The following is a 12,565-nucleotide window of genomic DNA, read 5'->3' on the forward strand; positions in this document are numbered from 1 at the left end:
CCCTTCTAGCAGCAGCAGCAGCAGCAGCAGCTGCTGCTGCAGTAGCAACGGCAGCAGCAGCAGCAGCAGCTGCTGCTGCTGCTGCTGCTGCAGTAGCAACGGCAGCAGCAGCAGCTGCTGCTGCTGCTAGAAGCCAGCAGAAGCTGCAGCGATAGTCTAAGCAGCAGAAGCGGCAGCGAGAGCAGCAGCACCAGCTGCAGCAACAGCAGCAGCACCCGCTGCAGCAGCAGCAGCAGCAAACTCAACAAGACCACGGGCAGCAGCTGCTGCTCTAGAAGCAGGACGAGCAACAGCAGCAGCAACAGCAGCAGCAGCAGCACAGATTTGCTTCCATCATTACTTTCTTGTGCACCTTCGCCCAATTGTTTTAGTAGGCTTAGGCTTCTTTTTGCTGCTGCTGCTGCTGCTGCTGCTGCTGCAGCCGCTGCTGTTGCTTCAGTTTTTGGCAGAAAGAATTTCAAGTGCCACAGCTACAGCAGCAGCAGCAAATGCAGTTTATTTGCGGCAGCAGCAGCAGCACAAGGGGCAGCAGCAGCAGCAGCAGCAGCAGCAGCAGCAGCAGCAGCAAAGCCTTGTGTTCGTAAAATTGCATCTCTGGTTTGCAGCAGATGAAGACAAAGTTTAAAGCTTTCGGGGTGTACAGACACCCCAAAAGCAGCTGCAGCTGCAGCTGCAGCAGCAAGAGCAGCGGAGCCCGCAACTGCACTGCAGCAGCAGCAGCTCCTGCAGCAGCAGCAGCAGCAGCAGCTCCTGCAGCAGCAGCAGCAGCAGCTCCCGCTGCAGCAGCTCCTGCAGCAGCAGCAGCAGCTCTTGCTGCAGCAGCTCCTGCTGCAGCACGAGGAAGCCAACAGACGGGGCGATTTGAATATTAAATAAGGAAAATCGAATTAAATAAAATGAAATAAAAGAATTTAAAATGAAGTTAAAAAGAAATTAAATTAAATTAAAAAGAATTAAATTAAATTAAATTAAATTAAAAAGAAATTAAATTAAATTAAATTAAATTAAAAAGAAATTAAATAATAAGACAGGCAACGGCGGGCAGCGCAGCAGCAGCAAAGACACCCCCGCAGCAAAATAAAAGACAAATAAATAAATAAATAAATAATAATAAATAAATAATAAATAAATAAATAAATAATAAATAAATAAATAAATAATAAATGATGAATTATAATTAAATAAATAAAATAAAATAAAATAAAATAAATATAAATGAAGAATTAACAAATGGTGGAAAAGGAAAAAAGAAAATGCGCAAAAGGGATAAAAAGACAATTAATTAAAATTAAATTAAAAGAAGAAATAAATAAAATTAAATAAAGTAAATAAACAAAATAAAATAAAAGAAATAAATAAAATTAAATAAAGCAAATAAATAAAATTAGAAAAGAAAAAGAATTAAATAATTTAAAGACACCAACTTCAAGAGCTGCGGTGTATCGACAGCTGCAGAAATATCAAAAACTGAAAAGCCCGTCTGTGGGTCTGCTGCTGCTCCTGCTGCTGAAAAGCAGCAGCAGCAGCAGCAGCAGCAGCAGCAGCAACTGCGCAGCACCGCAGCAGCGGCCGCAGCTCCCACCAGCAGCAGCAGCAGCAGCAGCAGCTCCAACACCAGCTGCAGCAGCAGCCACTGGAGGAGCAGCAGCAGCTGCAAAGGCGCCGCGAAGCTGCTTCGGCTCGAAGCTAGTTAGCCAGCTAGCTAGCTATCTGGATGGCTAGCTAGCTAGCTGGCTAGCTAGCTAGCTGGCTAGCTAGCTAGCTGGCTAGCTAGCTAGGCAGATGGCTGGCTAGCTGGCTAGCTAGCTAGCTAGCTAGCTAGCTGGGTAGCTAGCTAGCTAGCTGGGAGTCTCACGAGTGCGCGCATCTGCGTGGCTAGCTGGTCGTGGAGAAGACTCCAGTTCATTTCTTTTCCTTTTTGGACATTCCAAAAATCCCCCTGGAGGTTTTCGCTGCCCATAAACAGCATCGGCAGCCCCCGGCTCACTGCCTGCAGCGCGTACCTGCGCAGCAGCAGCAGCAGCAGCAGCAGCAGCAGCAGCAGCAGCAGCAGCAAAAGATAGGCTTGTCAAATTCGCATTTTCGTAATCCATCTGAGGGACATAAGATCGAGAAACCCGCGGCTGCGCTGACGGAACAAGAATGCACAGCTAGCTAGCTAGCTAGCTAGCTACTTAACTAGCTAGCTAGCTAGCTAGCTAGCTAGTTAAGTAGCTAGCTAGCTGGAGTCATCTCTTGGCCTGCACTTTGCAGCGCTGAAGCAAACTAGCCGTCTGCGCTCTGAGCCAGGCAGGCAGGTGCCTCTAGAGCTTATATCTAGCTAGCTAGCTAGCTAGCTGTTGTCTAGCTAGCTGGCTAGCTGTTGGCTAGCTAGCTGGCTAGCTGGCTAGCTAGCTGTTGGCTAGCTGACCACATGCGGCACTGAGCCCTCGCGTGCCAATTATCTCTGCCGCCAAAAAGGGAGACGAAGTACTTGCCGTGCTTCCCATCTGTTTGGCCCTAACAGCCAAACACAAACCCTAAACCCTAAACCCTAAACCCTAAACCCTAGAGGCCCAGCGAGTCGACTGGGGGCCCCGGCTTGCAAAGGCGAAGCTCTTTGCAGCCCTGCTGCTGCTTGCTGCTGCGAGGGTTTGGGGTCAGGGCTTAGGCTCCGGAAAGAGGGTTTAGGGTTTAGGGTTTAGGGTTTAGGGTTTAGGGTTTGCGTACCCCGTGGCGGTTGCCCGCTTGGTCGTGGCTGCCAAGAATGGAGTTGATGCATTGAGAGGACTTTGTGAAGCCGCTGCACAAACCCCAGCAAACCCTAAACCCTAAACCCTAAACCCTAAACCCTAAAAGCTTGGATTAATTCACACACGTACGCCAGCAAACCCTTGGCCTTGAACCTTGAACTCCAAAACCTAAACCCTAAACCCTCGGCCCAATGCTGAAACCCTAATTAGTGTTTCTTTAGACCTTCAACTGCGCTGAAGGCAACAGCAGATCTGCAACCGCTAATTTAGGGTTTAGGGTTTAGGGTTTAGGGTTTACTGGTGGACGTTGACGATGTTCTTGAGCATCGAGAGATGATAAGGGGCTTCTTCATTCCTCATTATCTGCAGGCAGCGAGGGTTTAGGGTTTAGGGTTTAGAGTGGAGTTGCTAGGGTTTAGGGTTTAGGGTTTGCTGCACCGCAGCACGAAGCTTTCGAACAGTTCACGGGCGCCCGTCAAGGGTTTAGGGTTTGCAGTCTACAAAGACTCCCCCCAGGGTTTAGAGCTGCCTAGGGTTTAGGGTTTAGGGTTTAGGGTTTAGGGTTTGGGGCGATCTAGAAGCAGGTTTTTCGGGCGTGGGGCTGCGGGGCTGCAGTCTACGGAGCCTCGGCGCTCAGGCCTCAGGACCTAGGGCTTAGGGCTTAGGGTTTAGGGTTTAGGGTTTAGGGTTTAGGGTTTAGGGTTTGCCTTGACTGCGTCGTAATAAGCAGAATGAATCCAACAAGCATCGCAGTTTGCTGCTGCGCAAACTTGAGGGTTTTCGGGTGTCACTTCAGCTATCAGCTTTTTGCTGGGAAACTGCTGCCGCAGGAAGCTGGTGAGTTCCTGCGGAAGCAAAACAAACAAATTAATTTAATTAATTTAATTAATTTAATTAATTTAATTTAATTTAATTTAATTTAATTTAATTAATTTAATTTAATCAATTAATTCATTAATTAATTGTTATTTATTTGCTGCAACAAATTGCGGCTTTTTACGAACAATCCGCTCCCACAAGCGGCAGCGGAAAGTGCGGATTGCTGCTGCAGCAGCAGCAGCAGCAGCAGCGATTGCTGCTGCTGCTGCAGCAGCAGCAGCGATTGCTGCTGCAGCAGCGGCAGCAATTGCTGCTACTGCAGCAGCGGAAGGGCACCAAGCTGCAGCAGCACTTGGTTTGCTGATTAGGAATGATTGACTCAATTGAATTAATTTTAATAAATTTAATTATTTTAATTTATATTAATTAATTAAATTAATAAATTAAATTAATTTAAATTAATTTAATTTAATTTAATTATTTTTAATTTTAAAAAATTAAATAAAGGCAAAAGAGGCGACGCCGCACCTGCAGCAAATCCCAGGGCAGATTGTGCACAGAGTCGAGACGCAGTGCATCGCCGCTGCAGCAAACAAACACTTGCTGCTGCTGCTGCTGCTGCTGCTGCTGCTGCTGCTGCTGCTGCTGCTGCTGTTGCTGCAGCAACAACAGGGTGGCAGCAGCTGCAACGAGGGCGCCACCAGCAAATCTAGCAGGAACCCCGGCAGCGCTAACGGAAGCAGCAGCAGCAGCAAAGGCCGCAGCAGCAGCAGCAAGGGCCGCAGCAGCAGCAGCAAAGGCCGCAGCAGCAGCAGAAAAGCGCGCAGCAGCAACCGCAGCTTCGACAGCAGCAAAAGCAGCAGCAGCAGCAAACGCCGCAGCAGCAGCTGCATCGCCGCAGCAACGAAACCAGCGCCCAAAACAGCAACCAAACCAGCAGCAGCAGCAGCAGCAGCAGCAGCAGCAGCAGCAGCAGCAGCAGCAGCAGCAGCAGCAGGCCTGACTTGTATTCCTCCAGGAAAACAGCAGCAGCTTTTTTAATCATGTTTCGAACTTGGGGTTTTTGAAAAGAAAACTTTCTTCCCCATCCAGATTCTCCCCCGCCTTCAAAGTAAATGCCGCCGTTGTTGTGGGGCCCGTAGCTGCAGCAGCAGCAGCAGCAGCAGCAGCAGCAGCAGCAGCACAAGACACGCATTTGCTGCTGCTGCTGCTGCTGTTTTGCTGCTGTTGAAGCTGGGGTTGCTGCTGCGCTCCGTTTTGCTGCTGCTGCTGTTGTTGCTGGTGCTGCTGCTATTGTTGTGCTGCTGGTGCTGCTGCCTTTGCTGTTGCTGCTGCTGCTGTAGCAGCAGCAAATCACTTGCCCAGCAGGGCCTGCAGCAGCAGCTGCAGCAGCTCTTGTTGCAGCAGCTGTTGCTGCTGCTGCACCCTGTGTGAAATGAATCAACGAAAGCAGCAGCAAAAACGAACAGCAGCAGCAGCAGCAGCAGCAGCAGCAGCAGCAGCAGCAGCAGCAGCAGCAGCGTACCCGTCCCAGTTCCAGAGAGAGTTCAGCTTTGAAGACCCGTGGTTTAGCACCACGTCGAATATCACCTGAAGCCAACACCCCTCCCAAACCCTAAACCCTAAACCCTAAACCCTAAACCCTAAACCCTAATCGCCAAGTTGTGTTCTCTCTCTCGCTTCGCTGCCGTTCAGCCCCCGCGCAAACCCCAAACCCCGCGCGCCAGCCCCAACCCCCAAACCCTAAACCCCAAACCCTAAACCCCAAACCCTAAACCCTAAACCCTAAACCCTAGCTCACAGCGATGCCGCGGCGGTGGCAGCTGTCCACCAAAACCCTCAAACCCTCAGGGTTTCCGTAGGGGGAGTGGAGGGCCATTAGAAGGCGAGGGTTATACCCCCAGAGGCCCCCGAATTCTTGCACAGGCATGAGTTCCACGGCGTTGAAACCCTGCAAACCCTAAACCCTAAACCCTAAACCCTAAACCCCAAACCCTAAACCCTAAACCCCAAACCCTACTGCCCGAACCTCCCTGGCGCCCAGACGCACCAGAGAGGCTATGTAGTCCAGCTTTTCCCCGATTGCCTCAAACACCCTGCGCACACACCCCAAACCCTAAACCCTAAACCCTAAACCCTAAGCCCTAAACCCTAAACCCTAGCTGCTGTTGCTCACGTTTGGCCTTCCTTTGGCTGGGCGAAAGTAGAAGGGTGAAGTTCATATATAATCCACTTGTTCCACGGCTCCAGGGCTGGAGGTGCTGCTGCTGCTGCTGCTGCTGCTGCTGCTGCTGCTGCTTCTTTCCCTGCTGCTGCTGCTGCTGCTGCGGGGGGCAAAACGACGAAGCAGTCGTTGCTGTTGAAGTCGCAAAAACGCGCGTAGGGGTCACCTGCAGCAGCAGCAGCAGCAGCAGCATGTGCTGCAGCAGCAGCAGCATGTGCTGCAGCAGCAGCAGCAGCAGCAGGTGCTGCAGCAGCAGCAGCAGGTGCTGCTGCAGCAGGAGCACTGCTGCCCCATGGGTCCGAGGGCCGAGCAGGCTGCGCGCGAACCCCAGCCGGAACCCCAAACCCTAAACCCTAAACCCTAAACCCTAAACCCTAAACCCTAAACCCTAAACCCTAAACCCTTCCCCTACCCTAAACCCTAAACCCTAAACCCTAAACCCTAAACCCTAAACCCTAAACCCTAAACCCTAAATACAAACCCTAAACCCTAAACCCTAAACCCTAAACCCTAAACCCTAAACCCTAAACCCTAAACCCTAAACCTAAACCCTAAACCCTAAACCCTAAACCCTAAACCCTAAACCCTAGAGCACCTTGAAGCGGGGCAAACCGAGAACGCCAGCCCCAATTCAACAAAACCCTAAACCCTAAACCCTAAACCCTAAACCCTAAACCCTAAACCCTAAACCCTAAACCCGAAAGCCTAAACCGTACAAAACCCTAAACCCTAAACCCTAAACCCTAAACCCTAAACCCTAAACCCTAAACCCTAAACCCTAAACCGCAAACCCTAAACCCTAAACCCTAAACCCTAAACCCTAAACCCTAAACCCTAAACCCTAAGCTGACCACTGCCCTAAACCCTAAACCCTAAACCCTAAACCCTAAACCCTAAACCCTAAACCCTAAACCCTAAACCCTAAATATCACGGCGGTGCAGCAAATGGCCTTCTTGGTGGAAGCAGTCGTTGCAGTTGGAAGCAAAAATGAAATGATAAGCAGCACCTCCGCAGACACCCGAAAGGCTAACTGACCACTGGTCACCTGGCTCTCTTTCCATGGGAAATTTGCTGCCAGCCACTTCCACCTGCGCCAAACCCTAAACCCTAAACCCTAAACCCTAAACCCTAAACCCTAAACCCTCGGTCCACGCCCGCAGCCCCAAACCCTCCTCGGCACAGGCTCAGCGGGGCTCTTGCCGGCAGCAAAAGCCTCCAGTCGCACGCGAGCTCAGAAACCCCTAACCCTAAACCCTAAACCCTAAACCCTAAACCCTAAACCCTAAACCCTAAACCCTCACCCAGGCTTCCTCTACGTGGGGCCCCCAGAACCGGAATGTGCAAAGGCCCTTTTGGGGGTCAAACAAAGTGGCCCCCATTTCCCCTTTTGAGCCATCTTCGCTGCGTGGAATAACAGCAATTGCTGCTGTTGCTGCTGCTGCTGCTGCTGCTGCTGCTGCTGCTGCTGCTGCTGCTGCTTCTGTAGCTGTTGCTGCTTCTGCTGCAGGCGCTGCTTTCGCCTTGGATTCGGGTGCTGCTGCTGGCTGTGCTGCTGCAGCTGCGGGCGTCGAAGTGACTTCTGCTGCCCCTGTCATTGTTGCTGCTGCTGCCGCTGCTGCTGCTGCTGCTGCTGCTGCTTCCGTTGCTGCTGCTTCCGCAGCTGCTGCCGATTCAGCTGCTGCCACTGCTGCGTCTGCTTCCCTCGCCGCCGCTGCTTCTGCTGCTGCTGCTGCTTCTGCTGCGGCAGCTGCTGCTGCTGCTGTCTTCGCGACTCCCGGCGCCGCTGCTGCTTCTGCTGCTGCTGCTGCTGTTTCTGCTGCTGCGTCCGCTGCTGCTTCTGCTGCTGCTGCCTCGATCGCTGCAGTCTCTGTGGCTCTTTTTGCTGCTGCTGCTGCTTCTGCGGCTGGTGCAGCAGCTGCTGCTGCTTCAGCTGGCTCAAGCTCCGACGCCCTTACTGCTGCTTCTGCTGCTGCTGCTGCTGTTGCTGCTGCTGCATCGCTACACCGCGCGGCTTCTGCTGCTGCTGCTTCCGCTGCTGCTGTTGCTGCTGCTGCTTTCTCTGCGCTTGCTGCTGCTATTGTTTCTGCTTCTGCTGCGGCATCCTCCCCATCTGCTGCTGCTGCCTCTTCTTGTGCTGCTGCTGCAGCTGCCGCTGCTGCTGCTGCTGCTGCTGCTTCCTCTCCTGCTGCAGCCGGTCCGCTGCTCGACTCTGTTGTTGCTGCTGCTGCTATTGCAGCAGCAACTGCTTCACGAATGGCTGCCTCTTCTGCTGCTCCTGCAGCTGCTGCGGCTTCTGGGTCCTGTATTGCTGCTGCTGCTTCCTCTGCTGCTGCTGCTGCTGCTGCTGTAGCTTCTTGTGGCGCTTGTTCCACTCCTGCTGCTGTTCTCTCGTTTGCGTCTTTTGCTGCTCCTGTTGCTGCTGCTGCTGCTGCTGCTGCTGCTTCGTTTGCTGCTTCTAGGCCTGTTGCTTTTGTTGTATCTGACGCTGCTGCTGCTGCTTCAGAAGCTTCTGCTGCAGCAGCTGCAGCTGCAGGTGCTGCTGCTGCGGGTGCTGCTGCTGCAGGTGCTGCTGCTGCAGGTGCTGCTGCTGCAGGTTCTGCTGCTGCTGCTGCTTCTGGCAGCACGTCGCCTGCTGCAGTTGCTGCAGCACTAGAAAGCTTCTGCGACTCTCTCGAAGCAGATATGGAGGGATGCTGCAGCTTGTGCTGCTGCTGCTGCTGCTGCTGCTGCTGCTGCTGCTGCTGCTGCTGCTTCTGCTGCCGCCGCTGCTGCTGCTTCGCCTGCTGCTGCTGCTGCTGCTCCTCCTCCTCTTCTTCTTCCTGTGTGTGCCTCACCGCCGTAGCGAGGCCGTCGTACTGCAGGCATTCCGCAAACCCTAAACCCTAAACCCTAAACCCTAAACCCTAAACCCTAGGTCCTAAAGCGTGAGTTCCAACTCCTGCTATTTCAGCAACAGCAGCAACTGCAGCAGTTGCAACGGCAGCAGCTGCACAGGCAGAACTAGCGAGAGCAGCAGCAGCAGCAGCAGCAGCAGCAGCAGCAGCAGCAAGAACTGTGACAGCAGCGAGCAGCAGCAGCAGCAGCAGCAGCAGCAAAACCGCCAGCAGCAACAAATTTGGCTGAAATAAATTGGGATCGTGAAGATGTGTTGCAGCAGCAGACCAAAACCCTAAACCCTAAACCCAAAACCCTGAACTCCCCGGCGTTCGGCCTAAACCCTAAACCCTAAACCCTAAACCCTAAACCCTAACGCGTACTTCGGGTGTGTGCGTGTTTCTTCTGTTTCTGTGCCTGTGGCAGCACTTAAGCAATCGAAATATATCCATAGTAAGGCCGTTGGTGTTGCTGCTGCTGCTGCTGCTGCTGTTGCTGCTGCTGGCGTAGCCGCTGCTGCTGCTGCTGCTGCTGCTCCACTGCTGCTGCCTGTCGGCTGCAGCAAGACCCCCAAGACAACAAAGCGCAAAGACTGCAGCACACTGCGGAATTAGGGTTTAGGGTTTAGGGCTTAGGGTTTCTAGATCCAATGTCGGGGTGAAGCCAGTCCATTTCGTGCTGCTGCAGCTGCTGCTGCTGCTGCTGCTGCTGCTGCTGCTGCTGCTGCTGCTGCTGCTGCTGCTAACGAGGCAGCGAGGGTTTACAGCCAGCCGACAGCTAGAAGCTCCAGCAGCAAGAAACGGGATGTGCAAGAAGCTGTTTTTGGCTTGAGGAGCTTCGAAACCTAAACCCTAAACCCTAAACCCTAAACCCTAAACCCTAGCAGCAGGCGGCGAGATGGCGCTGCACACGAAAACACAGAGGGGGAAAAGACACAGCGAAATGAAACACTAGGGTTTAGCTTTAGGGTTTAGGTTGAGGGTTTAGGGCTTGGGGACGGACGCCTAGGGTTTAGGGTTTAGGGTTTAGGGTTTGAGGGGACTCGGACAGCACAGCCCAGCGCACACGAGGCGGTGGAGACGGTGCTGCGCGGCGGCTAGGGTTTAGGGTTTAGGGTTTAGGGTTTGCAAACCCTAAACCCTAAATCTGGGTTTAAAATAACTGCATTTTGCTATTAAATAACTGTTTTAATTAAAAGGAATTTATTTAATTATTTTTTGTTCTTCTGCGGCCATTTGCAGATCTCGAGGGTGCGCGGAGCGGCCGTGCACCCTAGGGTTTAGGGTTTAGGGTTTAGGGTTTAGGGTTTAGGGTTTAGAGTTTAGGGGCTTTTTAAACTTGCAACAAGCTCTGATTTATTTCTTCTTTCTTCAGCTCAACACAGGCCGCATGCGTCGGCACTGGCCGTCGATTTAGTGACCCTGTGCGAGTAGGGTTTAGGGTTTAGGGTTTAGGGTTTGGGGTTTTTAGGGTTTGGGGTTTAGGGTTTAGGGTTTAGGGTTTAGGGTTTAGGGTTTAGGGTTTGCTGGCCCAGGGCTTATCGCCTGCAGGAGGGTTTCATTTGAAGCCAATTAATTAATTTATTTGGCACTGTAAAGCCACTAATACTTTTGAATTAAATAAAATGATTTATATTTTAAAATTAAATTATTTAAAACTTCTTTTTAAATTAACATTTTTGTAGGGTTTAGGGTTTAGGGTTTAGGGTTTCATTGTTTTGATTTAATTTGCATTTAATTTCAAACAATTAAACAAATATAATTTAATTTAAATTGCATTTATTAATAAATACTTTTTTTATTTCTTTCTTTTTAATTTATTCCCATTTGCTGCTTCCTCTCCAAGCCGGGGCCCCCAAGGGGGCCCCCAAAGCCTCATGGGCGGGCAGCTGGCGCAGCAGCAGCAGCAGCAGCAGCAGCAGCAGCAGCAAGGGGCTCCCAAGCAGCAGCAAGCCGCAGCAAGCAGCAGCAGCAGTAGGGAGGCCCCCCGGGGGCCCCCACGAAGGCGATGGGGGCCCTTTGGGGGCCCCCTCAAGGCCCCCAAAACCCCAAGGTGCCCTTCTGGGGGCCCTTAGGGGCCCCCTGGGGGCCCCCAAGGGGCCCCAGGGGGCCCCAGGGGGCCCCAGGGGGCCCCAGGGGGCCCCAGGGGGCCCCAGGGGGCCCCAGGGGGCCCCAGGGGGCCCAAGGAGGCCAAAAAGGGGCCCTTTAGAGCCTTAATTACAAATGGACACAAAAGTGTTATATCTGTTCTTATTAAATCATAATATATATTAGCCGCACATCAATGTATATATGTGTTTTCAAATATATATATATATATATATATATATATATATATATATATATATATATATATATATATATATATATATATAATTATTATATAATATACATATATATATATATATATGCAGATATGTATGTTTGCGCATTTCTTCGAAGTTTTTATATTTGCATGCATTCGAAGAAAGAAATGAAAATTTGCGTTTTCAGGTGTACATACACCTGAAGAAGCAAGCATTCCGTCTTTTCTTTTCGGCATTTTAAAATGCTTTTCCACATTTGTTTTATTTCATTATTGCAAAAGAATAGTTTGTGCATGCAAAGGATTTGTTGGATTAAATAAATGAGCTTTTGCATGCAGAAAAGCATTGGTGTTTATTCATGCCTGGGTTGCGGTGTCTGTACACCGCAGCAGCTCAGTGCTGCAGCAGCAAAAACGTGAAAATAAAAATATTTGGACAAAAGAGAACTTTGAGTGTCTTCAGGTGTGCATTTAAACTCACTTTTGCATTTAAATTATTTAAAATAATTAAAATAAATATTTTATTTGCATTTAAACCGGCAAATGCATATTTTGCGGGTTGCACTGAGGTGTACATACACCTCAGTGCAACAGCAATGAGGTGTATGTACACCCGGAACAGCTTCGCGGGCTCTGCGCCGCCACAGAATTCTATTTAAAAACTTTACAGCAAAAAGCGTAGTCCAGAGTCTACAATCTAGGGTTTAGGGTTTAGGGTTTAGGGTTTAGGGTTTAGGGTTTGGAGCTATTTAGTCTCAGTTGGCGGCTAGAAACAAGGCCCCAGAGTCCAGGGTTTGGGGTTTACGCGCAGCGGTCTAGGGTTTAGGGTTTAGGGTCTAGGGTTTAGGGTTTAGGGTTTAGGGTTTAGAATTCGCCTTTTTGCACATAGAAGTAAACAGGCGAATTTACAGTTTAGGGTTACTTGGGGTGTACATACACCAGAACCTGTTCGCTAGTATTTTCCAGAGAGCGAAAAGCCCTCTAGCATTTGGGTGCTCCCTTCATAATGCATCAGCCGCTGCTGCTGCTGCTGCTGCTGCTGCTGCACTTGCTGCTGCTGCTGCTGCACTTGCTGCTGCTGCTGCACTTGGGGGGGCCTCCGGGGCAGCAGCAGCAGCAACTGCAGCAGCGGCAGCGCAGCAGCGCCCGCAGCAAGCTAGCTGTGTCGCTGCTTGAGCTGCGCCACATGGAGTGGCTGCTGCTGCTGCTGCTGCTGTGCAGCAACAGCAGCAGCAGCAGCTGCTGCTGCATGGTAGTGTGTTGTCAGGGGGCTGCGGAAGATCTCGCGAGGTGATGTGTTCATGAACTTTTGCTGCTGCCTTTGCTGCTGCTTTTGCTGCTGCTGTTGCTGCAGTGCAGGGCTATGTGGCGGAGTTGGCAGCAGAAGCAGCGGCGGCAGCAAAGGCAGCAGCAGCAGCAGCAAAGGCAGCAGCAGCAGCAGAGGCAGTATCGGAAGCAGCAGGAAAAGCTGGCTTTGCTGCAGCAGGAGCTGCAGCAAAGGCAGCAGCAACAGAAGCAGCAGCAGCAGCAGCAGAAGCAGCAGCAGCAGCAGCAGCAGCAGTTGCTGTTGTGTCTGCACATTAGTGCAAATCAAGTGTTTGTTTTGCTGCA

General features: G+C 51.1%; 3 protein-coding genes across 3 annotated transcripts in view; 2 read left to right on the forward strand and 1 right to left on the reverse strand.

Moving 5' to 3' along the window:
* The window catches only part of ENH_00017310 (hypothetical protein, conserved), a gene marked incomplete at both ends in the record, with an annotated part of 1,758 nt that extends 1,749 nt beyond the window's left edge, over positions 1-9 (forward strand). Inside the window, one exon of the mRNA XM_013584420.1 lies at positions 1-9. This exon is cut by the window's left edge and continues 1,749 nt beyond it. Coding sequence (XP_013439874.1) covers positions 1-9 — 9 coding nt within the window.
* Positions 10-7,065: 7,056 nt separating this feature from the next.
* Positions 7,066-9,102, reverse strand: ENH_00017320 (1,4-alpha-glucan branching enzyme, putative; the record flags this gene model as incomplete). The annotated part of the gene is made up of 2 exons (XM_013584421.1): positions 7,066-8,631; positions 9,034-9,102. 2 exons carry the CDS (start codon positions 9,100-9,102, stop codon positions 7,066-7,068), a joined length of 1,635 nt encoding a protein of 544 aa, XP_013439875.1.
* Positions 9,103-10,526: 1,424 nt separating this feature from the next.
* ENH_00017330 (hypothetical protein) lies at positions 10,527-12,538 on the forward strand (the record flags this gene model as incomplete). Its single annotated transcript, XM_013584422.1, has 2 exons — positions 10,527-10,623; positions 12,309-12,538. The coding sequence occupies 2 exons, from the start codon at positions 10,527-10,529 to the stop codon at positions 12,536-12,538; spliced, it is 327 nt and encodes a 108-aa protein (XP_013439876.1).
* Positions 12,539-12,565: the final 27 nt, after the last annotated feature.

This window comes from Eimeria necatrix, genomic scaffold (genome assembly GCF_000499385.1).
Source record: "Eimeria necatrix Houghton genomic scaffold, Enh_scaff156, whole genome shotgun sequence".
Lineage (NCBI taxonomy): Eukaryota > Apicomplexa > Conoidasida > Eucoccidiorida > Eimeriidae > Eimeria > Eimeria necatrix.